The sequence below is a fragment of the Oreochromis aureus genome, linkage group 20 (genome assembly GCF_013358895.1).
Source record: "Oreochromis aureus strain Israel breed Guangdong linkage group 20, ZZ_aureus, whole genome shotgun sequence".
Lineage (NCBI taxonomy): Eukaryota > Metazoa > Chordata > Actinopteri > Cichliformes > Cichlidae > Oreochromis > Oreochromis aureus.
This window is the reverse complement of record NC_052961.1, coordinates 25248510-25271580: the sequence shown is the minus strand read 5'-3', so window position 1 is coordinate 25271580 and position 23071 is coordinate 25248510. Positions and strand designations below refer to the sequence as shown.

The 23071-nt window shown below is 39.5% G+C and overlaps 1 protein-coding gene across 2 annotated transcripts in view; it reads right to left on the bottom strand.

Annotated features, from left to right (window-relative positions):
- The window catches only part of sema3bl (sema domain, immunoglobulin domain (Ig), short basic domain, secreted, (semaphorin) 3bl), a 60122-nt gene extending 39341 nt beyond the window's left edge, over positions 1–20781 (bottom strand). For both annotated transcript variants that reach the window (XM_039604478.1, XM_039604479.1), the window contains exons 1-2: positions 20387–20781; positions 3216–3376 (exon numbers count right to left, since the gene is read on the bottom strand). In XM_039604478.1, the coding sequence (XP_039460412.1) occupies positions 3216–3376; positions 20387–20495 (270 nt within the window). In that variant the 5' untranslated portion in view covers positions 20496–20781. The remainder of the gene's footprint in view (positions 1–3215; positions 3377–20386) is intronic.
- Positions 20782–23071: the final 2290 nt, after the last annotated feature.

The following is a 23071-nucleotide window of genomic DNA, read 5'->3' as shown; positions in this document are numbered from 1 at the left end:
AAGATTTCATATACATTTTTCAAAGACGGGATATCAAATACCAATCAAACGTGTTTATCTTTTCGCATGGAGCAAGTGGAATATTTATTCGATCACATGAAACATTTAGATGTACTAAATCATTATTTGTTTTAGTTTTCCCTTGGTAATTATCATTAAGGAAATTTTTCCACTTTCCCGATGTGATTCAGACCGTAGTGGAGCCAGTTCTGGGCTGACACATGCAACATGGACCGAGTTAATGCCATCTGATTTTTATTCGACTAAAGCCTTGAGTTTAGAATTAAATCACCCTGCATTACTGCACTGCTGGTCAGATTTATAGAGGGCACCAACCTGGGATTATATAACAAATATATACTGTAGACTTTTATGGGCAAAGATTAAGTTGAAAAGCTACAATATGCAGTACTATGAAAAAGTCTTCCTTGTAATTTCTTTAGGTAGTCTTCATGAATAGTTTCAAAGCTCTTCTTTGGATGTTTCTGCTTTTTGTTCTGTTCTTTGTCAAGATGATCCCACACTGCTTCAACAATGTTGAGGTCTGGGCTCTGGGGAGGCCAATAACTGGTCGTGTTCCACTGTGTGTTTTTCTATCCAGGTATGCTTTTACTGCATTGGCAATGTGTTCCCAAATGGTTTTGCATGGTGGATCAAACTCTGATGCCACTTTTCTGTTTTCATATTTCCATCAGTTTTGATAAGATCTCCAAAATCACCGGCTGAAATGGAGCTCCAAACCATGCCAGAGCCTTCAGTATGTTTTACAGATGGTTATAGACACTTACTGTTGTACCTCTCTCCTGACCTCCGACTGAGGACAACTCGAGCGAAAACGTTCAAATTTGGATTCATCGCTCTATAAGACCCGTTGGCACTGATTTTCACTCCACTTGTTGTGTAATTTGGCATACCTCAGCCTTTTCTCCCAGTTTCCCTTCCTTAAGAATGGCTTCTTGACAGCCACCCTTCCACTGAGACCATGTCTGATGAGGCTTAAGTAAACAGTAGATGGACCACCAGATGGGCCAGACATAGCTCCCATATTCTGTTTCAGGTCCTTGGAGGTATTTTTTTCCTTTTTGTTAAGGACGTGACTTTCATACCGTTCATCTGCTGTAGATCTTTTTTGGGCCTGCAACTTCTTCTTTGGTCCTCCACTTGTCCAGGATTCTTTAGATTTAAGAAAATACTGTACACTGTGCTGAAAGATGGCAAGTTTCAGCTAATAGCTCTCTGTGAATCTCGTTGTTGGAGCAGTTGACTGAGTTCTTATCACATTTTAGTAAAATTTGTAAGATCATTATTCAGACCAAACTTTTAATTGTAACTTTTGGATTTTTTTTACCATATTTGGGAAGATCTTTGCACACTCATGCATGCTGAGGGAAACATTTGGCAGGTTAAATGAGAAAGGGGTGCATATTAAACGAACTAGCTAAACTAAGAAGGATGTGATTTTACAGCATGATGTAAAATCATGTTGTAAAAAGGGATAAGCTGCGGGACATGCTGTGCTTCACAAGTTAGGCATACTTTCTCTCAGTGATGCTCCCTCATGTGAGGAGAAACTAAAGTTGAAGTTAAACAAAATTTCTTTCTTCAAGTGCTGGTTTGTGGACGATTTGGCAGATGTCTTTAATCTTGTAAAAATTTCTTTTACTGAACTCACAATGGCTGACTCCTTTAGATACATGGTTGTTAAACCTCACACCGCTCACAGCGCACTTTGTCGGCAAACACCGTGTGTGATCACGAGCCAAGACAGAGAGCTGTGAGAGAATGCGAGAGAGGGATGGAAAATTAAGAGGTAGATACGGTGAGCGACATCTGGCTTCCTGCGTTCTTAAATTCCCCATTCACCCATTCACTTTATGTCATCAGTCTCTCTGACCCATGTACAAGCACCGCTGTTCTTAGCTAAGTGCTGTAGCACACCTGGGACTTTGGTTTAAAACAGTTATTTTTGTTCACTATGTACTAGAAACCAGTTTAATGGAACACAGAGTACACTGGGCATCCTACTGGAAAATTAAATATTGATGCAAATTTGCTGTACATTTTTGCTCTAAAGTAACACAGTTAGATGAAATTATATCCTGTTTGAACCTAAATTCACTCATTTCCCCGATGACAAATTCTTCTAACAAAAACTCTCTGAAACCTTATAGGATGCAGCTGAAAGGTATAATAACTCTGCAAGTTCACAAACCACAGAGAACCCCATATGGATTTACTGTTCCAGAGCATAAATACTAATAAAACCTAGATTACACTCTAGTATGAAATGCAGTTTTTTTCAATAATCTTTAACATATTCAGTCTTTTTGACTTAAACTAATCAATGATTGTTCTTAACTTAATCTAGACTGTGAATTAGATACTTTCTTTTAATATAAAAGAGAGAAATTTTCAAATTTTAATTATGATAAAGGCAATAGAACATCTCTTCTTTCTATCTTGGCTAGACTCTCAGTCTGTGATAAACCTGCAGTGAGGTGCAGCACTCTGCTCCTCATCTGGATCCTGGTTTATAATTTACCTTTCAAGTCTCTCTGCAGTTACAGTGTTTAACAAACCTTAATGACAAACCGGTGCTGAAATTAAAAGCAAAGCAGACAGAAATACAATGTTTGATTTATGGGTAGCTGCATTATTACAGGTGTTCCTTTACTGGGAAGGGTAGAAATGAAGTGTAGTTTAGAGGTAACCTGTTTATAACACAAGAAGTGCAAAAAGTAATGTAAAAGTAAAAAAAAAAACAGAGAAAACCCCAACAATCATATGAATCCTTATAAGCAAGCACTTTGGCAAGAGTGGGAAGAAAGAACCCCCTTTTAACAGGAAGAACCCTCCAGTGGAACCAGGCTCATGGAGTTGTGGGTGATGGGAGAAAGACTTTTCAGTTTGATGCAATACCAGTAATATTAAATGAAATGGCTGTTGCCATATTTGTAGCTGATTTGTAACAGAACACTTAAACAGATGTTCTACAAAGAAGGAATTCTGATAAAATGTTAAATCCTGCATCTGTCTCTTCAAGTCATAAATCATCTCTCTACAGGGTGAAACCACTTGAAGCACAGTGTCCACAACCTAAATCAAAATAAAACGACAAATGTAGACTGTGCAGTAAAAAAACTTTTACTGTGCATCAATCATCGAAGCAGACCTCTGCATACTCAGAAAAAATATATAAAACACATCATTTTTACCTCTTTCGATTCACTGCTAACAGGTCCCAGCGTGAGAGAGTACAGGACGTCTTTCCCGCCCAGGAATAAACGGTCACGGTATTCATCCAGGAAGACGGCGGTAACAGAGAGGTGGCCATGGTGACCGCTGAAGATGGATGACCTGTTGGTGGACAGCAGGTCTGCAAAGAGAGCAAAGCATTAGTGACAACAGAAAACATGGAGGAGTGCAGACTAAAAAACAGAATAAAGGCCGTAATATTTTTGGATGTGCTATTGTCACAGCCCTGCTATTGTGCATTCTGAAAGAATGCACGTTTTGCATTACATTTGCTGCATTTTGTATGGGATTCAAAACTTTTGTGTCAATTCATTTCACTGAAATCAAATTACTTCACTGAAATAAAATCTTGATGTAACCTCGCCATTTTTTGTAATTGCATGTGTGTCAAACATTCTTGTAGTTAAAACACGGCACTAAAACAATAAGAGGAAATGTTAAATATTAACATGATGCAGTACTGCAGAAATTCATGATACTAAAAGTAAAAGTACCAGGGTAACGAATATGGTGTGATCTGGCAGCAGCTTCAAAGAGGTTCTTGCAATAACTCTGCAGGCTAGGTGCAGACTGAGGTGAACTCGAGTTCAGCTAGACACAGGGTGTCTTCTCTTTACACACACACACACTGCATATTGATGCACGTATACACCACAGAAACCAAACATAAAACCCAACTGCCTGGAAGTCTCTGACAACTTTGACATTTTCTACTCTCTCACCCAAACACGTCTTATTTTTTCCCAGTTTTTCTTTCTGTTTCTGTTCATCTTTATCGCCTGCCACCTTACTTTCTTTCTGTCTAGGTATCAAAATGAGGAGAGAAATGTGTGTGTGGGTATGTGTGTGTGTGTGAACACGTCGCTGGTATGTCAGACTCTCAGCGGAGGAGTCAGCTCGGGCTGAATCGACTTTTCGTTTGTCTCTCATCACTCATCTGTCACGTCGGTTATTTCTCTCCTCATTTTCACTCAGCACAATACACACTGACTAGCATGCACAAACACAGAGAGTGAGAGGGGGAGCCCGAGTCACTCGCCACTCAGCGTGAGTACTGACTGAGTGAAGCAGGAGGGTCCTCTGTACCGGTGATACCTTGTCCATCACTGGGGCCATGTACACACAATGGAGCTGTTTTTATAAGAAATCAGCATTTTTCACATACATAAGCATGAACAGTTTTCAGCAGTGCTGCAAGTATGCTTTACTTTCTCAGGTATTATTTCATCACTTATCCATCATTTATTTGTTTTAGCTCACACTCACACATAAAGGCCTTCCAAAGAGGTTTCCACTGATATTGACATTCATTTCATCCTGTGTCTTTGCTGCAGCCAAACTTTGGTGAAACACTGTCCTCCTCTGTGGCCTCCTTACATTTAAACATCTATGCATGTTTAAATGTGACTGCAAAGAGGGAGGAAACAGTTTTGCAGGAAGATTAATGAGAAAATTCCCAAGCAATAGCAATATAAGGTAGGGAGAGAAGAAGTTAGACAAAGTTAGAGAAAGAAAGAAATAACTGGTAAGAGAAGGAATGCAGACATTGAAGAGTTCAGCATCGTGTAAGAGTCTGAAAATGATTAGAAGGCAGACAGACAAAGAGAGCAGCACGACTGATTGATTCCTTGAAACTGGCAGGGCTGAAAAAAATATGTTGGAGAGACAGAAGGAAAGATAACCGACAGTAGCTGAAGCTCAGCAGTCTCTTCCACCCGCTGCAACTTTTACATCTGCTGCACAGAGATCCTCTGCACTGTTGCTTTGCTTATTTTCACAAACCAAGCATTTCCAGGGACAGCTTCAACTTAGAGATGAAGCTGTTAGGCTTCTTAACAAGCATAACCCCAGAGCCACGTGGCTGCTGCACTTGAACTGAACTTTATAATTAAAGAATTTATATAAGGCTTTATCTTATAAAATTGTGTATTTTCTAATCAGGGGCAGAATTAATTTATAGCCTAGCTGCTGACAACATTAATGTGTCTTATAGACAGAGAATAGCATTTATCAGTCTTGTGTTGTCTCAAAAGTCTGACATGTTTTGCGTCATTAACTCCAAACTCTTCTTTTTTCTTCTTTCTCAATATGAAGTGTGTGCAGTTCTGAGCCATTTGCTTTCCACAGCACAATTGGATTCATTCTGTTTCCACCTACATGCACACAAACCCACTCAGGCTGGGAGCAGCCTTTCTCTCTCCCGTTGTTTCTCATAAATTGCTCGATTGTATACACAAATCTTCCTCAAACCAAAGCAAAAATGCAGCGACATAAATACCAGAGCGCACATACACAGAGACACCAGCAAGCACACCCAAACAGAGAGGAAAGGTGAGCTGACAGCTTCCATCTGTAGCTTGTTATCACTCTAGCAGCTCATCACCTCAGTGTGGAAATCACGCCAGTGTCTCACCTCTCACCAACCTCTCCCCCCGCTCTCGTCCCTGCTCTTTATCCAGCTTCACCTCTCTTCTATCTGTTTAACCTCTTCTGAGTCTCCACCATACTCCGTCTCTTCGGTCTATCCATCTTTAACGTCCTTGCTTGAAGTCATTTTTGAATAATAGAGTCTTAAGTTTCATCTCTTGTTTCTTTCTGTCTTCCTGTCCCTTTTGCTACTTGATCTTTATTCCTTGTCTCTCTTCTTTTTATCCATCTTTTTGCACAGTCTATATGTACATCCACAAATTCATGACAGCATCCATAGTGAAACATCTGTCTTCAATGTGCATTATTTCCCTAAAAGCAGTCAGCCAGTGCTGCACTGACAAACAGCAGATGTGCCAAAGCAAAGCGACACGCGAATGAGCATCTGGTTTCACTGTGTCAACCCTCACGCAGTCTCACCCGCTGCAAAGATGTGTTTGCAATAATTTATTATTGACTTGTTTACATTTCTCTCTTCTGCACAATCGGGTTAAGGCATGCCCTGGTGTTTGTCAAATCTAAACGTCAGACGTGTGGACTTTGCAATCTCATTCACTGCTCCTGTTTTGCATATTATTCTTTGATCCGGGAGCCTGTGCAGTGATGGAAAGAGCATGAAAAAGAGGAGAAGTGAGGTAAAATTGAGGGCACCACCACTGCCTGAATAGATTTTAATTTGGTTCTTAACTAGGAGGTATCACATGTTCTGCTGAGAAAACTTATCTGCAAATGTTTTTTCCATCATGTTAAGCAGTATGGCCTCTCCGTGTGGAGTTTGCATTACCTGCGTGGGTGTCTCTCTGGTGTCCAGTTACTTCTGACTGTCCAAAGGCATGCAGGTTTGGCTATCTGGGGACTCTAAATTACATGTAGAAGTGAAAGTTGTGTGTCCACATTGGATCCTACTTCATGTCCAATACATTCTGGAGAATAGATGGATGGACTATGACTAGACCGCTAATAATGCTGCCAACTTGCAGACTCCCTCAGAGCAGTGGTCGGATTTTGCGGTCAGACTGAGGTTGAAAGGCTGAAACATAAAAAGTAACTGGACCTGGACAATCAAATGAAATGAATGAAACCAAGAAGTTAAAAAAGTTGTGGAGATTAATGACACACTATTAAGCTTCTTTTTTTTTTAAAGGTTAAAAAAAGACACTAAAATTCAGTTATTTTGGATTGGGAGTACATCCAGTATTGTACAAAAGTCTTGAGATGTCACTTTCACATACTGCTCTTCTGCTATATATGAATTTTTAGGTCTTCTTTTGTCCCCTTTGTTTAAGGAAACCGCATTGCGATATGCCAAAAGAGCCATGAAATCTTTGGGAATCAGCGAAAATACTGTTTTACGCCTGTCAAACTCTGTTATCTTTGTCATGTTTCATCAATTTTAATGATGAAAAAGGAACAGAATTTTTGATAGTGATGTGGCAGACTAGTAAAAACAAAGTGTCTAAAGATACAATTTAAAATTTGTTCTTTGCAAACTTGTCTCTTATGTGCCGACAAAACACACAATATGGAGGGTACATCCCTTGGGTTGAATGCTTTAATAATTCATAGGTCAGTGCTAAGTGTCTTTACAAACCAAAAAATGTTTCTCTGAAAATAGGCAAGTACAATGATGAGACTGAAAATGAGTGAGCTGTGATCTTGAGTGATGGCTTGAGATTTTTGTACTGTATGTTACCGTGTGGGCCACTGATGTCTGGTGCCACAAAGTTTGCTTGAAAATGTAAAATATCACCAAACAAGTGAATAACAATGAAAAGAAGCTTTCATGTGCAGCAAATACGCCTTGTTTTTTTTAATGAGTAACTGTACAGCCCATTATCACACACCATATTTGAAGAGTGTCTATGCAACGTCGCAATATTTAGGAGGAAAAAAGTGATGAAGCTTCATTAACACAAAATCTCAATGGTAAACCTAAGAGTTAGTGTTTTATTGCCAGCAGCACACACTTCTGTCTGCATTGTCCGCCAGTCTGCTGCTGTCATTTTCGTGGCTCCATTTAGTGATAAAGAATAAATGCTGGTTTGAACTGCGAATTTTATTAATGGACTATCGGAAACAAAAGAAAAAGTGGGTTCAAATTAACAAAGTGAAGAAAAGCCTAATCTCATGTTAACATCTCTCTAATATACAAATTGGGCACAAACAAAGTATAGGTACAAGCTATGTTACTGCATACTGAACACACACAGACATGCACATATATATACACACACACACATATATATATATATATATATATATATATATATATATATATATATATATATATATATATATATATATATATATATATATATATATATATATATATATATATATATATATATATATATATATATATATATATAACATGCATACATGTCTGATAATATCAGTGTTATTGTTGGCTCAGTAGGAGAAAAGAACACATCTGATGCCTATTAGACCCCCTGAGCTACGAAATACGTGCTAGTAAGACACACATGCATACCATAATGAACCAATAAGGTCAAACTATCCTTGTTCAAACCACATCTGTGCACATCTGAGCTGACAAAACTTACTGTCAGACGCTTTCTCTAAATATTGCTCTTTGATGTTTTATTTTCATGAGCTCTGATACCAAAAACGCACACGCACACCCACAAACAGAGACGTATTAGACTCATTACACTGCTGACAGACTTCCCAGGGTATCATTAGATCTCGGCTGTATATTATTGCAGAGTGCCAAATATCTCTGGAATCCGCTGCGTGCACAAAAAGTCATCTCACAATGCTTCTCCTTCTCTCACCTCACCCACTCCTCCTGGGCTTCATCCTCCTCTCAAGGATATCGGATTCCTTCTCATCCTTTACATTTTTCTTCCTCATTTTTATGAGAGCTGGAAAATTCCTCAGAATTATGGACCTCTTCCTGACCTATGTCCTCACTTTTTTTATTTCCTTCTTGACAGCATATGCAAAGAAAAAAAATGCACAATGTAATTCTGCTACATTTACTGTTAACTACTTACGTATTGCATTTGACGCTTCATCACGGGCTTTACTCTTCTCTGGGTTGATTTGTTTACATTATGGTATGGTTCCACAGAGTTTTACCTTTCCTTTTTCTCTCACTTTTTCTTTCACTTTTCTATCACTTTCAGCTCAAATTGCCTCGCATTTAGTGATAATCTGAACATTTCTTTCAAAAATTTGTCTGAAAAAACTTATGAAGCAACTTAAGGCAACTTTTGTTGTGGTTTGGTACTATATAAATAAAACTGAACCGAGTTAAACTGCAAAATTACTCAAAGCATTCAGAAAAAAGAAGACTAAAACCAAAAGTCGCCCTCTGCTGGTCATTAGAAGGAATATATCTCTTCGTTTGCCGCACTTTTCGTGGGTCAGCGATGTCCATCTTTTATATACAGTCTATAACACTTTCTAAAATATAACGCATTTGTCTACAGCTTATTAGCAAACTTACACAATAAACAGATTAAAATGGTAAACACAAGCTTCAAATCTCTATCTTCACATTGTTTGAAAGGATGCATGTTAACATCCAAACTAAATGTGAGGTTTACTCAGTTCACAGACCTACTACCTTTGCTGAAAGTTATTCTTTTTTTTAGTGAGGTAATCAACCTCTTTTAGAATCCAGTCTACAGATTATCTGTTTCTATAGATGATTTATAAAAAAAAAAATGTATCCTCAAGAACAAAACTGAGCACAGCACAGAATTAGGACAGTTCAGTTCACACATTTTTTAATAACAGCTGTGGTTGTAGCCTGTGTCACATACTCACACAAAAAAACACTTTTCTATACTCATGTAAATCTGTCCTGTAAGATAATTATTTGGGGGGTTTTCTACTCAGTTTGCTGAAACTGGACAAAAATCTAACAAAATATGTAATTTTTTCATGCAGCTTGCACATATCACCCATGTGCTATCTATCAGTTTTGTTATACAGTTATTTTGAAAGAATTAATTTGCAGCTATTAATTCCCACATTACATATCCCCAGGATTTATCCTGTCATGAGTTATCTGGCAGGATAAATCCTGGGATTTCCTGCCAACCTGTTACTGCTCCTCACTGCAGATGTCATTTTACCCTCACAGCTCACATTTTAATGCTGCCGGTCCCTTATGACATGTAATAAAAACTGAGATGAATTTCAGAAAGGGAGCACAATCTTATGCGAGATTTTCAGTTTCTTTATTTTCTTACTTCCTGAATCTTCCTTCTGTCACAAAATTCTGACACACACACACACACACACACACACACACGCACACACACACACACACACACACACACACACACACACACGTATGCACACACAAGTAGTCAAAGCATCTTCTCCCTAAGTCGTCTCAGGATGCCTGTCAGTATTCCTGTTATTCGATCTTCCCTCTTGGGCCAATCAAAACACAGCGTAGGGTGTTACCTCATCACCCTCAATCCCCATCAGGTCTCCCCCCTCTTCCCTTATTTCATCATCTCTACCTCCTCTCTTTCTCTCCTTATCTTTCATCCTCTCTGACAGCCAGATGCTTTCTTTTTATCCAGCTTTCTATTTTGTCCTCTTTCATCTTTTCTTCCTCCTCCCGTTTTTAATCCACTCTAACTCCATTAATCAATTTTACCACACACTTTACTCTTTATGTCTTTCATTCAAACTGATCCCTCATAAACTCCCTATCTCCTGGCCTCAGCTTTCCTCCATTGTTTTCATCATCCTTGCTTCTAACCTCTCTTAATCTCGCTCTTTCTCCCATTGTTTCAGAAATCTTTCTGTCTTCCCCTGTCAGGCTCTTGTTTAATTTCACTTCATCAGTCCTACAACGCACTTAACTGTGTGAGAGAGAAAAAAACAATGCTGCATCTTTCTAGATTTTTCTCCTCAGACTCAGCTTTTTAATTTACGGTTTTGCTCCCAGTCATTGCTCCCTCGATGCCTCCAAATCTGTGTGAAATTCTGTCATGTCATTTCAACATTCAACCAGATTACAGCAGGCCTCACCCACACTTTAACTAAATGCAACAAAATGAAGTCAAATATGCATTTAATTCCTCATTCCTAAATCAAATCCACTGATTAAATGATTTCAGGACTACTGAAGTAGCTCTGCTGTAATCTGCTGCTGCGCTAATGAAGATGAACGATGTCGCTGCGCTGCAGATCATTTCTAAATCATACAAAATATTTCAAATTCAGTTTTGAAATGTGAAAAAAAAAACTGATTGATTTGTTCTGTTGTAGCAAAATGAATCAGGATTCAATTAAAGACAGAACGCTTAAAATCGGACAGCTGGTTGCAATACACGTTTGGCTGTCACAGTAGCAAACACAAAGATGCATTCACGCATAGAGCCTTCCTCTGGCATAAGTTAACGGCCATGTTTGTATGTTTGCAGTCGCTGTTTAATAGATCCATCAGTCCACAGTGGAGTCCTTTGTGCTGTGTTCTTCTTGTCAGCAGCTCTTGTGGAACTAATTGACTGCTACAAGCTTGAGTTTGTTTGTTTCGGTGGCAGGGGTGAAGCATCTCCCTACGTGTGGCTTGTAATGCCCCTCGCCCGGCATTAGAGAGGGCTCTGACCTGTTTATCTGTCATTTCACTTTGGCTCGGAGCCAAAACACTAAATAGTAGCACACTACAATGACGTGAGTGGGCAAGAGGAACCCTCTTTGTCTCTGAAAGGGTTTTTGTGTCCTTTTTTGTTTGCTTCATTTCTGTTGGAAGACTCAGCTGTACCACATTTTTATCTGAAATGCTTACTACTCCCTTTATGTCTCCAGAGAAAGAATACATAAGCAATGATAAATTCATTTATCTGTCTCAGATCAAGAAAAAGAGTGGCTGAATGAAGTTTGTTCCTCAAGCTGGAACAGCAGGACTTTGTATGAAAAACACTGGCAAGGCATCTGTCATTTCAGCACCACAGCCCAACATGCTCTTGGCGGATGATGACATGCTGGAGGAAGCCAAGTTCAACATTAGTCCAAGTGAGTACAAAGTTTTCAGTGTGATTTGTGTAAAGCTTTTCAAAACTTTGGGTGGACTAGCAGTACAGATGATCGTGTAAAATATGTGGACTTTCATTTTAAACCTATATTTGTTTGTTGGCCATAACACAATTATCATTATTTTTTACCTAGGGTGACCACTGATTTCAGTTCAGTTTACAGGTCCCAAAAGACTCTCGCTTGCTCATGCATGCAGCTTGGTGAAATCCCCATTTTATTAAAGTGATGGTAACAAACCAACTGGAATGACTCTTACAGGCATAGTTTTACGTTCAAATCACATCACATCTCTGTGTGTGCCAATATCAGTCTCCACAACTGAAATGGCATCATAGTTTCATCCTGTTGCATTACAAAAGACAAAAAACTAACACCTTTGATGATAAACTAGTTAAGAAAATGTTTAATGAGGTCATAGATCACCTAAGATGTAGGGTCATTTTCTCATAGGTTTCTACACAGTCTGACTATTTCTTGCAACCAGACGTGCTGCCCACTGGTGGTCATTAGAAAGGTTGTAGGGTTAAGGGTGTGCCTGTCTGTGGCCTATAGTCAGTCCACCACTTTGGCAATGGAGATGAGGATTTGGCAAATTTATAATGGGTGCAACCCACATATACAACTCTGCTGCTAGACCCGAAATTTGAATATCCCTTTAAAATGTGGCACCATTTAAGGGAAAAAATAAACAGGCTTTCCAACCGCATTAGATTTATTGCCAGAAAGCATCATTTTTAGCATTTTTTCAAGTTTAAGAGTCTCAATACCCTGAAGAAGGGTGTAGTGTATTTTCAATGTCTTCTAATTTTCCTTTGACTACTTTTCCAAACCTACCTTGAGAGCCTGGACTTGGATGTTTTATGCCACTTTTTTGGTCATAATCTCACCATTTTTCTTTTCACTTTAGTTTAGTTTACATGATCTGCAGCTCCACTGACGCTGTCTTCAAGAAGCTCTCAATGATGCTAAGTGCTAATTTGGCAAACAAGCGTAAAAATGTAAGAGACTTTCTAAAAAGCTTTCAGAAAACTTCCTCCTTACTCCTAAGTCTGATAGTTATCAGGAAACAAGACCCAAACTAGATTCAGAGTAGAGAAGACCTATTGTGAAAAGCATGGAGGGGGGCAGCTGTGTGTCTTTCGGGTGTGGCAGAGTGTGGAAAGACTAGATAAATAGTTTGTCAGGACTTGAGCCCCCCCCCTCGCTCAAGACAACATAACCGCCGACTCTGAGGACACTGAGATTGGTTTTGGCTAGCCTCGTAGCACACGTGCACGCTCACACATACACACACACATCAACTCTTCTTAACATGTTAGTCAAACAATTGTGGGTAGCCAGAAGGGTTTCACAAAAGACAGGGATACAGGATACTCCCACTATATGCACAAGACTCACCAGCGCACACACACACACCCTGTAACTCCTCTGTGTAAGTGGCATACTTAGTAATCTACATGACAGATAGTCAAAGCCACATTGTTGGGACTTGAACCCTCAACCTTTGCTTCTCAAAGGGACCAGTGTCTTTCAGTCGTCAGGTTAGCTCCTGTCTTCCCTTTATCCTTCTATCTGTCATGCTTACACCGCTCTCATTTTTCTCTCTCAACCCTTTCAACCTCCTGTCGTTTCCTTTCCGTTTCATTCTCCTAGCCCCTCTCCGTCTTTTATCATCCATTTATCTCTCTCTACTACCATGACCTCTTTTTATCTGCCCTCCTCTGGCATTTCCATCTTGTAAAATGCCCCCCCCCCCAATTCACCATCCTTTTTTGCTTTCTTTTACAGCCTCTCTATCAAAAATCCCTCATTGGTTTTCTCTCTACATTCACAGATCTTTCATTCATTACCTCTCTCCTTTTCCGTCTCTGAGCTTAAAATTTCATTGATGTCTCTTTGCTTTCATGAGCATTCCCCCTCTTCAGTTCATCTTTCACCTCACTGATTACTGGGGGCGCATGTGTTAATTCAGAGTTCAGCTTTAGACAGTCGAGCCTTGTAAGGCCTGAGCGCACTGACCTTTTAGGGCATCAATGCAGTGTTTATCTGAACATGTTTTGCACCAGCATTAAGCCATTTAAATCCAACACTGGTTTATCAGTACAGCCTTGAACTTTAAGGGCTATGCTGGGGTGTTATATTTATCTCCTAAGGATAATGAGTAGGTGCTTATCCACAGGCAGAACTGCCACAAGTATATCTTAAAATATGCTACAGCTATGTAAACCTAAAAGAACTTTATTATTGCCGTCATCTTTCAGAGACTCCCAGAAAAGTGATGGTTGAACATTTGACAGAATAAGGCTGTCTTGTTTCTTATCAGATGTTCTTTATATTTTCCTTATTGTAAGCAAATTCAGTGAAATGACAAAATGACAAAATTAACACTTAATTAACACTGTCTGGCACCAAATCACTGAAATAAAAGTGCTTCCTTATGTTGATAAAGGTATAGCACATCTTGCAAACAGGAGAAATGTGCCTACTAAAGTCTGGTCAATTATATAAAGGGATATATTTTAACCCAAAGCATTTTTTCCCCTAAAATTTTACCAAGATGTTTCGGTGCCTACAGTAAACCTGCCATAATATCAGTCCGCAACAAGATTGCTTAATTGCGTGATTATGTCACTCGTCACTCTGTATATCTGTTAACGTGGATGTTTGGTGGTTGTTTGTTCTTGTCAGCAAAATTGTGGTGGACTTGAACACTGTTAACTGAAATTATGATGCATTTTTTAAGGTTCTAAGTTCATTGGAAATGTGATGAGGGGTTTCTGACTAAGTGTCAGGAATGTGTTGGACCAACACAGATACACATCATAGACACAGCCTCCTCCTCCTGGTGTCTTTATCTTTCTTGTCTTATACTGTGCCATTTTTTTCTTGATCCTTTCTATTTCTCTCACGCATACACTATTTTTCCATCCTGGCATCTGCGCTCTCAAACCTGGCTCTGCGTTGATATCAACACGTGTCTCACACATTTACTGTCAATTCTTATTTCCCTCGTCACTAATTTCTCCATCTGCGTCTTGTCAGTGATTTTGGCTTGTCACCGTCTGAGGCTTGTCACACGAGGCCACACAAGCGACACCTTGAGAGACACAAATGTGGATATCAGATGCATTAGCTCTCTGATTGAGACACTCTCACACAGTTAACTCTGCACACGCACACATATTCTAGTAGTTCAGTACAAGCAGATGTTTACTATTAAAAGCAGTACGTCTATGTATTTAGCAAGGAGAAGGCTACGCACGCGTGCACATTACACACTTCATACACACATAAAACACGCACACTCACACATTAGTGCTTTGTATTTATCTCTCAGACATTCTTCACCCTTCATATCGTGCCTGTGGTGTTAGAAACATGCAATGTGTTTCTTCTGTCAGCAGGTCTACATACCAGCCAGGAAAGCGCTCATTATGTCTCTGTAGCCTCAAAAACAATTATGGCTGATATTCCTGAACGGGACAAAGTACTATTGTGCCTCTTTTATATTTTATATAAAGCACCTGTGAGTTTAAAACACACACACACATTTCCACCATGACTAGATTTACAGTAATTATATATTATCAAAACACTGCATACAGTTTTGAACTACAGTGACATGTGCAGGCAATGTGTTCACTATGTTCTGAAAGCTCAGCTTTGCATACATGCATTTGTGCAAGTTAATCCACACCCTTCAACCAATCACATTTGCAAATAATTTCACGGTGTCAGAAGTGTAAATCTTTGAGGCAACTTCTAGATCACTCTTATGATTTAAGCTGTAAGTACCTTGTTTTAGTTGATAAGCTTATATCACGACTAACAAATGTGAAAGCTTAGCTTTCGGTTACATATACCAAAACAATGTTTTAAAACAATATTTGCTTTTTGATTGCTGGAGGCTGTCTGTGGGATAACATGAACAGCCCACTCTGACCCATTTGAACAAACATGGACAACAGTTACATGCTGTTTTGATAGGATGTTTAATGTGCTGTGTGCTTTTTTTGGTAATTGTAGGGTTAGAAACAGTTTACAGCTTACAGTTACTGGGCAGTTCATTAGGTACACCTTGCTAATACCCAGTTGTACCTGCTGTTGACTTCAGAACTGCGTTAATTCTTCATTCACACAGATTTAACAAAGTGCTGGAAACATTTCTGAGAGATTTTACAGAATAATTATAGGATAGCGTCACACAGTTGCTTCCGATTTATTGGCCACTACATCCCAAAGATGTAGCTGGATTGAGCTCTGGTTACTTTGGAAGTCAACTGAGTACAGTGAACTCACTCAATGTTGAAGAAACCAGGTTGAATTTATCTAAGCAACAATAGAAACAGAGGCTGACTTTGACTTTCAGCACTCGTGATCAGTAACACATGAGCTTGTCCATTTCAACTTTTCATTAAGACACTAAACACCACTGTTTCAGAGTAACAAGGTAAAAAGAGAAACTCAAAGAAAAGTCCTTGAAATTTTCCAGCTGTGTACCGAACTTTTGCCTGAATCCTGATTTCAGAATTCTATACAAAGGTGACTTTTACAGCTTCTTCCATTAAGTTGTTAAATTAAAACTCTGCTGTCTGCCACATCCTGCAGTTATGAAGGCTGTGTGTCTGAGGAAATCACGCACATGGTTTGTTGGCCTAGCAAGTGATGGTGCAGCTGCTTTGATGGGCTGATAGAGAGAAGCAGACGCATATCTGAGTGAAAAGAACAGTCCTGCACTGCATCATTCACAAGTTAGGGACTGCAATCTTTGAGGCTGTAATACATTCAACAGAACTGAGTCATTTTCACATGTTCTTCTTCTTTCCTTACTATAATGACTGTACGGTAGCGTATTTATGTGTCTGTTTGTACCCTATCTCCTCATTAATCTGTGTGCCAATCCAAATAAAACTTTGCATGAACATCATCCCATATGCAGCAGCTGATCTCAGTAAATGTAGGATTTGTCTCCTTCTGTGTTCAAAGGTTTGCAGATGTGGGTAAACGAGGGGCGATGCGCTCCAGTTGGTGCACCGCAGGAAAGCTGTGAACTGTGAAACAGCAGCAGTTCAAAGTTCATCTTTAAATTTAAACCTCTAAATGACCTCGTCTATGCATGTGTAAAATACCTGATACTCACTTAGATGTTTCTTAGCATTTTGTTAGCACAAGAACAATAATCATACCCTCCATACTTAAATGTTCCATGATAGGAATGGAAAGTAGAAGTTGTTCGCCCTCATATGATCCATTTAAATATCACTGGTATAATACTGCCACTATAAAAAAGTAATTGCAACACATAAACACATGCATAATAAGATCCAGTGGATCATTCTTGGACAAAAACTCACATACAAGGCTTAAAAAAACAACGCAGCACTTTGATTTTGACCCAAAAGCTTAGAGAGCTTTTGAAATGCTTTTTTAGATACATCTTTTTCTAACTAAGGTGTATGGTACAGCTGAAATCAATAAAGGATCACTACTTTCACTTGGATCAGAACCTTATTTAAAGTCTGTTTCTTGCCATTCCTGCGTTTTTCCAGTTTTATTAAGCTATCTGGACTATTGTTCATGTACGGTAAACTTTAAATATTTCCTATTGAGCCTGCAGGCTAAAGGCTCCCTTGACTGTACGTTAGCATTTTGCACAGGCATTTTAGATTTAAACACATGTCAGCTATTACTAAAACACACAAAAAAACCTCTACAATATTCTTGACTGCCTAGCGCAAACATATATACATTCTAGTTAAAAAAAAAAAAGGTAGAAAAGCTCATTGGCTTGGGTACTAAACCCTCCAGTCTCGTTCCTTTGTTAAGTTTTTTTTTCTTTGCTGGACTTTCAATCAGGTCAGAGGACTGGGAGCACTTCAGCTGAATGTGACAAAGGCATTAGGGAAGAAGACTACAATAAATGAGGAGGGTGGGAGAAACTGATGCAGACCAGAGGAAAAAGACCCAAAAGATGAAAGGATGGGAGACGGTTTACATTCCATCTGTCCGGACCATCTCCACCTGACTCGATGACAGATTACACTCCTCCACCTAAGAACAACTAACACCAGTCTGCATGTAAGCATCCAGGCAAAGCCAACTAGGAAAACAAACTCATTAATTCACAGGCTGTAAGCAAAAACAAACAGGACCCTTCACACGGAGAGCTAATGCAATCTGATCAGAATGGGACGCTGATGTGAACATTTGTGTTTTCAAGTGCACCCCCTGCCTTACGCCAGACAAAGTGAATATTGTGTTAGACACGGTGTGTGTGTGTCTAAAGTCAGTGTGGGATAGTGCGTGAGCACACAAGACCCAGAGAATTCGAACGAATAAAAGAAGCGGGCCAGCTGAAGGGAGAGGAGAACAAATGAAAGACATACACAGACAGAAAGAGAAAGAAGCTTGATGGGAGATTTGTATAGATGCTTTGCTGGGAGGACAGGGAGCCCAGCCAACACATCACACATTACAGACCTCAACGCTGCAGCATCAGCTCACAGACACATGAACACATGCATTTTTCCTTTTGCACAAACACGTTTTCAGAAAATATAAACTACAATAAATTCTTACAATATATTTTTTCTAATGAAACGAGTCACAAGACCATTCAAATGAAAAAGGAAAGTGAATGAAAGATTTGCATGTGCAAATGAAAACATCTGAAACTGGGCGCACTTTGCAACAGTCATTAAAATGCTATTGACACCATAGCCATGTGTTATGTAGAAAAGATGTTTTATCATTAATTTAACTGAATTGTTAAATTCAACAAACCTGTGAATACATTTTTCAAACTATGGTGTTTGAAAAAAAAAACTAAGAAGAGAAGAGGGATCCAAGTACTTTAATGGTTCCTATGAGGTAAAAATGGCCTTCTTCCTGCTTGAACTTCTACCAACTAAGTGATTGAAATGAGATAATGACAGCTTTTCCTGTTGCTAAATTACCTCTACATCCTCCTGGGAATACAAACACCCTCTGGGCTTTTGGGGGTTGCAATGGCATATGCAGCTGATAGAGCACAAGAGAGCAATATAGAGGGGAAGGATAGATGTGAGGCAGGGGAGAGATTAGACTAAAGAGTGAAATGATGAGACACATGTAGAGGTTATGAGAGATTTGCTTGTAAAAAACAGATGAGGAACTGCAAGACTTGAATCAATGGGGAAATTATGTAAAATAGGGTAAAGTGATGGGTCAAATCTGAGGTCATCATGAAAGGAAGCAAGGAAGCTCCCTAATGATAATCTCATAAGCAGAGACCTCTCCACACTCTATGTGATGCTCATAAAATGAGAAGTGAGTGTCTTTTGATGGCAAGCTATGAAGAAAAATGGCTCAATATGGATCTGCTTGTTGCTCCACCAAAGTGAAAATATGGGATTTGCAAACTGGGCTTTGCATGAGCAAATAGAGTGAGTCACAATCATGAGCTTTTTCCACTTCTGGTGTTTGCCTGGGGCCTGACTTTATTTGTTCCGTAACAGAAGTATCTCCTCCCTGCCTCTTCTCCTAAAATGTTAAACAAATTCAGATTTTCATGCCATTTATTAACTTCTGCTCCTCCTGTTGCCCTTTAACCTCAATATTAAAAACCACTTCCATTTCCACTCCCTATTTTCTATGAGCCTCTCTCGCTCTCTTTCTTCCCCTTGAGCTGTATTTATTTTCAGTCCAGGCAACAGGAAGACCAGCAAGCTCAGTTGGTGACTTTTCTCCTGAAAAAATGAACAGAAGGAAATCCTGTGTGATATCTAGCGCTGATGATGATTACAGAATCACTCAGGCCTGAGTGAAACGAAACAATGACAATAGTTTGGCAAAAATCCAGTCAAGCATCACCTAACCACTCGCACACTTTACTGCCTCATTATCATTAAACTTGAGTGAGTCATGGACAACAACCGGGCTTAGATTAGAGCCAGGAAAGGAGGAGATCTTGTGTGGGAACAAGCCAAAAGATATGGCAGTGCTTAGGAAAAATATTTGGTAAACAAGAAAAAAAATCTATCATCAAGCAAGCAATTAGTACAGTCATATGTTGGAGAATTGAGATTACGGCAGCGGAACAGCTTGGACACAATGACGCACAAAATCCACCTGTGAGGGCGACAGCAGTAAAAAGGAAACAAAGAACAAATAAAAAGACCAAGTCTAGCTAAATTCTCCAGTGCTGATAACAATTTAGCAGCAAAAATCCTAATTATGAAACATCCTCGCTTTAGGTACCTATTCCGTCGCAGTTCTCCTCCCTATAAAACTTTTACAGTGAGACGATCGCCGCGGTGTGTCTGACCGCAGAAAGACGAGCCTCAGCCAAATTCTCTCCTCTTGCTGCGCACCCGGCTTGTACTGCGAAGCTGTTTCAACCTGCGAACCAGCAAATGCATACATGTGCGTCTCCTAAAGCGCATTAACTCCCTGAAACAGTAGCCAAAAAAAAGAAGCAATTTAGCGCTTCCAGCTCAGACCACCACGGAGACAATAAGTGGTTTGAGGAGAAAATGCGCAAAATACAAGAAGCAGTTATTGGAGCGTCTCCAAGTATCAGATAAATATTTCACAACCAAGACTTTTCTCCCGAAAAAAACGAACAGCAGGAAACAACCAAGCGCATAAAATAGTGATGGAGAGCTTTTGCCCATAGATAGATAGATAGATAGATTACCTTTGTGGGACAGTCTCAGCCGTGGCACGTTTAATTTGGTGGCAGAGACGGTGGCGACAAGTAGCGCAACAATAATCATGATGAAGCAAGGTGAAAATATCTTCATCATCCCGAGGAGATGTCCTCCAGCCTTAAGCTGAAGCTGTACACAGAAACTGTCAAACACAATATTCCCACAGAATTTAAGAGTGGAAAATCCGACGGATTCTTCTTCTCACGATGCCAGCATTTGACTTGGAAGTGTAATTCCCCCCCCCAGCGCGTAAATGGCTCTCTGACCAACCAGCTTAGTGACTGAGCCTGGGCTGGTGAGAAGATTTACTGACTCTGCTCTAAAGGATTCAGCAGTTCACTTCCAACAGCTGCCCCACAGAAGTCTGTTGCAGCCACGGAGAGAGAAGTACCACGCCTCAACAGAAGGGAGAGAGGGAGAGCTGTAGTAGCGAGAAGTGACCTGCCCCTTCTTTACGCATAACAAAGCACTCTCCAAACAGACGCACCTGGAAGATGACTTATAGTACAAATTTATCATCATCTGCTAGTGAAGGCACTCTAACAGCATGAACACACAGCTGAGTAAAACTTTTAGGGACAACAATAAAATCTTAACCCCCACTTTAATTCCACCCACATTCTGTAAATATTTCTCAATTGCAGCACATAACAAACACAGAAAGGTTACTGCAGCGTGTAGCAAAAACTGAGGACTCTCAAGCTGGACTGTATGCTGCTGATGGGCTCAAGGCAAACTCCTGATAAACTGCAGAACATTCCTTTCACAAAAATAAAAAGCTCCCAATTTCTAAAAGTAGCAAAAGCTATTTTTGTGTATGTTGTGTGAGCTGTGGGTTTCACAGGACAGAGGGAGGAAGACGCCCCTCTCTCAAGGGACTGAAGACGTCAAAAGACCCACAAATTTATGAACTATGAATGAATCAAAAAGATCTCCCCTTTTACATTTCTTTCCTCCACAACACTTTTAAGCAAGTTCTCTATTTTAACCCCTTAAGCACCATTGTGATGATTTTAATTAAGTTGTGGAGTTCAAATACCCCCCTCCTCCTATGTGCATCTATTCACAAGCAAACTTTCAAGTGAACACAGAGGTCACGGCAGAGTGAGAAAGAGCCATTCAAGGTGTCTGTGTTACTGCAACCCCGGGTCTTTTGGAAACGCTTGTTTGTAGCATGGAAAGAGTCCCACACACTGTGTGCTCCTAACACTGAGCCACCTCTTAGTTCTTGTCAACATCACTGTGGAGCCCACAAATATTCTTGCATACTTCTTTAAAATGAATCGTTTGTTCCTTTTCAGTATTTGGGAGATTTTTAAACTTTGCAAACAACACCTACTGTCTTATTTTTGAATACATGCTGAAAGTGCACTTAAAACCACAATGCAATATCTCTCAAGAACTGGAGAGATACCTAACTGTGTACTGCACACTGTTATTGTGCAGTACACAGTCTGTACTACAAAGAACAGAAACATGCACGGTAATTACCATTGCTTTAAAAGTCTCTTGTGAAGTAACACAAACATTAGTCTATCACTGGGCAAATTATCAAAATAACTTGCAAAATGACGGCAGATAAATGAGACCATAAGGCTGACAAGGGGTAGCCTCCATCTCATTCTAGCGGTATCGTGCTTCGTGAAATTGAGGTCATATTTCGAGTAAATACTGATGTTCACTGATGGAAAAAAGATGTTTCTACTTCTCCTTCTCTTTGGGCACTTTTCGGTATCTTTTAGTACACAAACATGTTTGGAGGGATTTTTTTCCATTTGACATTCTTTAGTTTTCTGTTGCCAGAAATGCTGAAACAGTATCTGTGCGTTCTCATGTTTGTACCTTTAAACAATATAACAGATGTATTTAAATTAAAGAGACAAAAAAACATCAGGTATAATGGTATTCATGCAGAAATGCAACTTGTGCATGATGATCTATGTTCGAGTAAGTCAGTAGAAGCTGCCAAGGATGATGCTGTGTTTGTTTTCTGCTTTCAGCCACCAATAATATGACATCAGTTTGAGGCTGTGTTCTCTGTTTTAATGATTAAAAGGTGGCTGAAATCAGTTTGCACTAAAAACATGGTTCAGAAATCCTGTTTTCATGCATTAATCAATAAGCGGAGCAGATATTGCTTTTTTAGGCACTCTTTAATAAAATGCATCGGTCAAAACAATAACTGTGTAATCTTAACTGACTTATTCTAACATAAAACAAAGGATTGCTTGAACTTTATGCAGAGAAGATTTTTGGTGTAACAACAACGCACTGCTAACTAACTGTGCAGACAAACGATTCACATGACAATGAAAGCAAGCTGACAAAGATTACATGATTGCATTTCTTAGGTTTACATAATTGCTAAAGAGAAGGACAATTAAGATTTTCTTTACAAGTACAAACAGATTTTACAAATTGGTGACCGATTGTGATTGAAGTCATTGTGACTGGCAGTTTTGTTGAAGTGCTCAACAAAAGTCCTCGGTGGCTCGTGATTGGACAAAGGTCCTCAAATGTAGCTTCTTTCAGAAGGACAAACAGACGTGGGAAAGTAACACAAGAGGCCACAAGCGGGGCGAGTGTTTAAGAGCTGAATTAATTAATTTGTAAAAGCAGCAGCAGCAGCCCTCTTTCCATCCTGGTGAATGAGTGCTCCCCGTTTTTGTCAG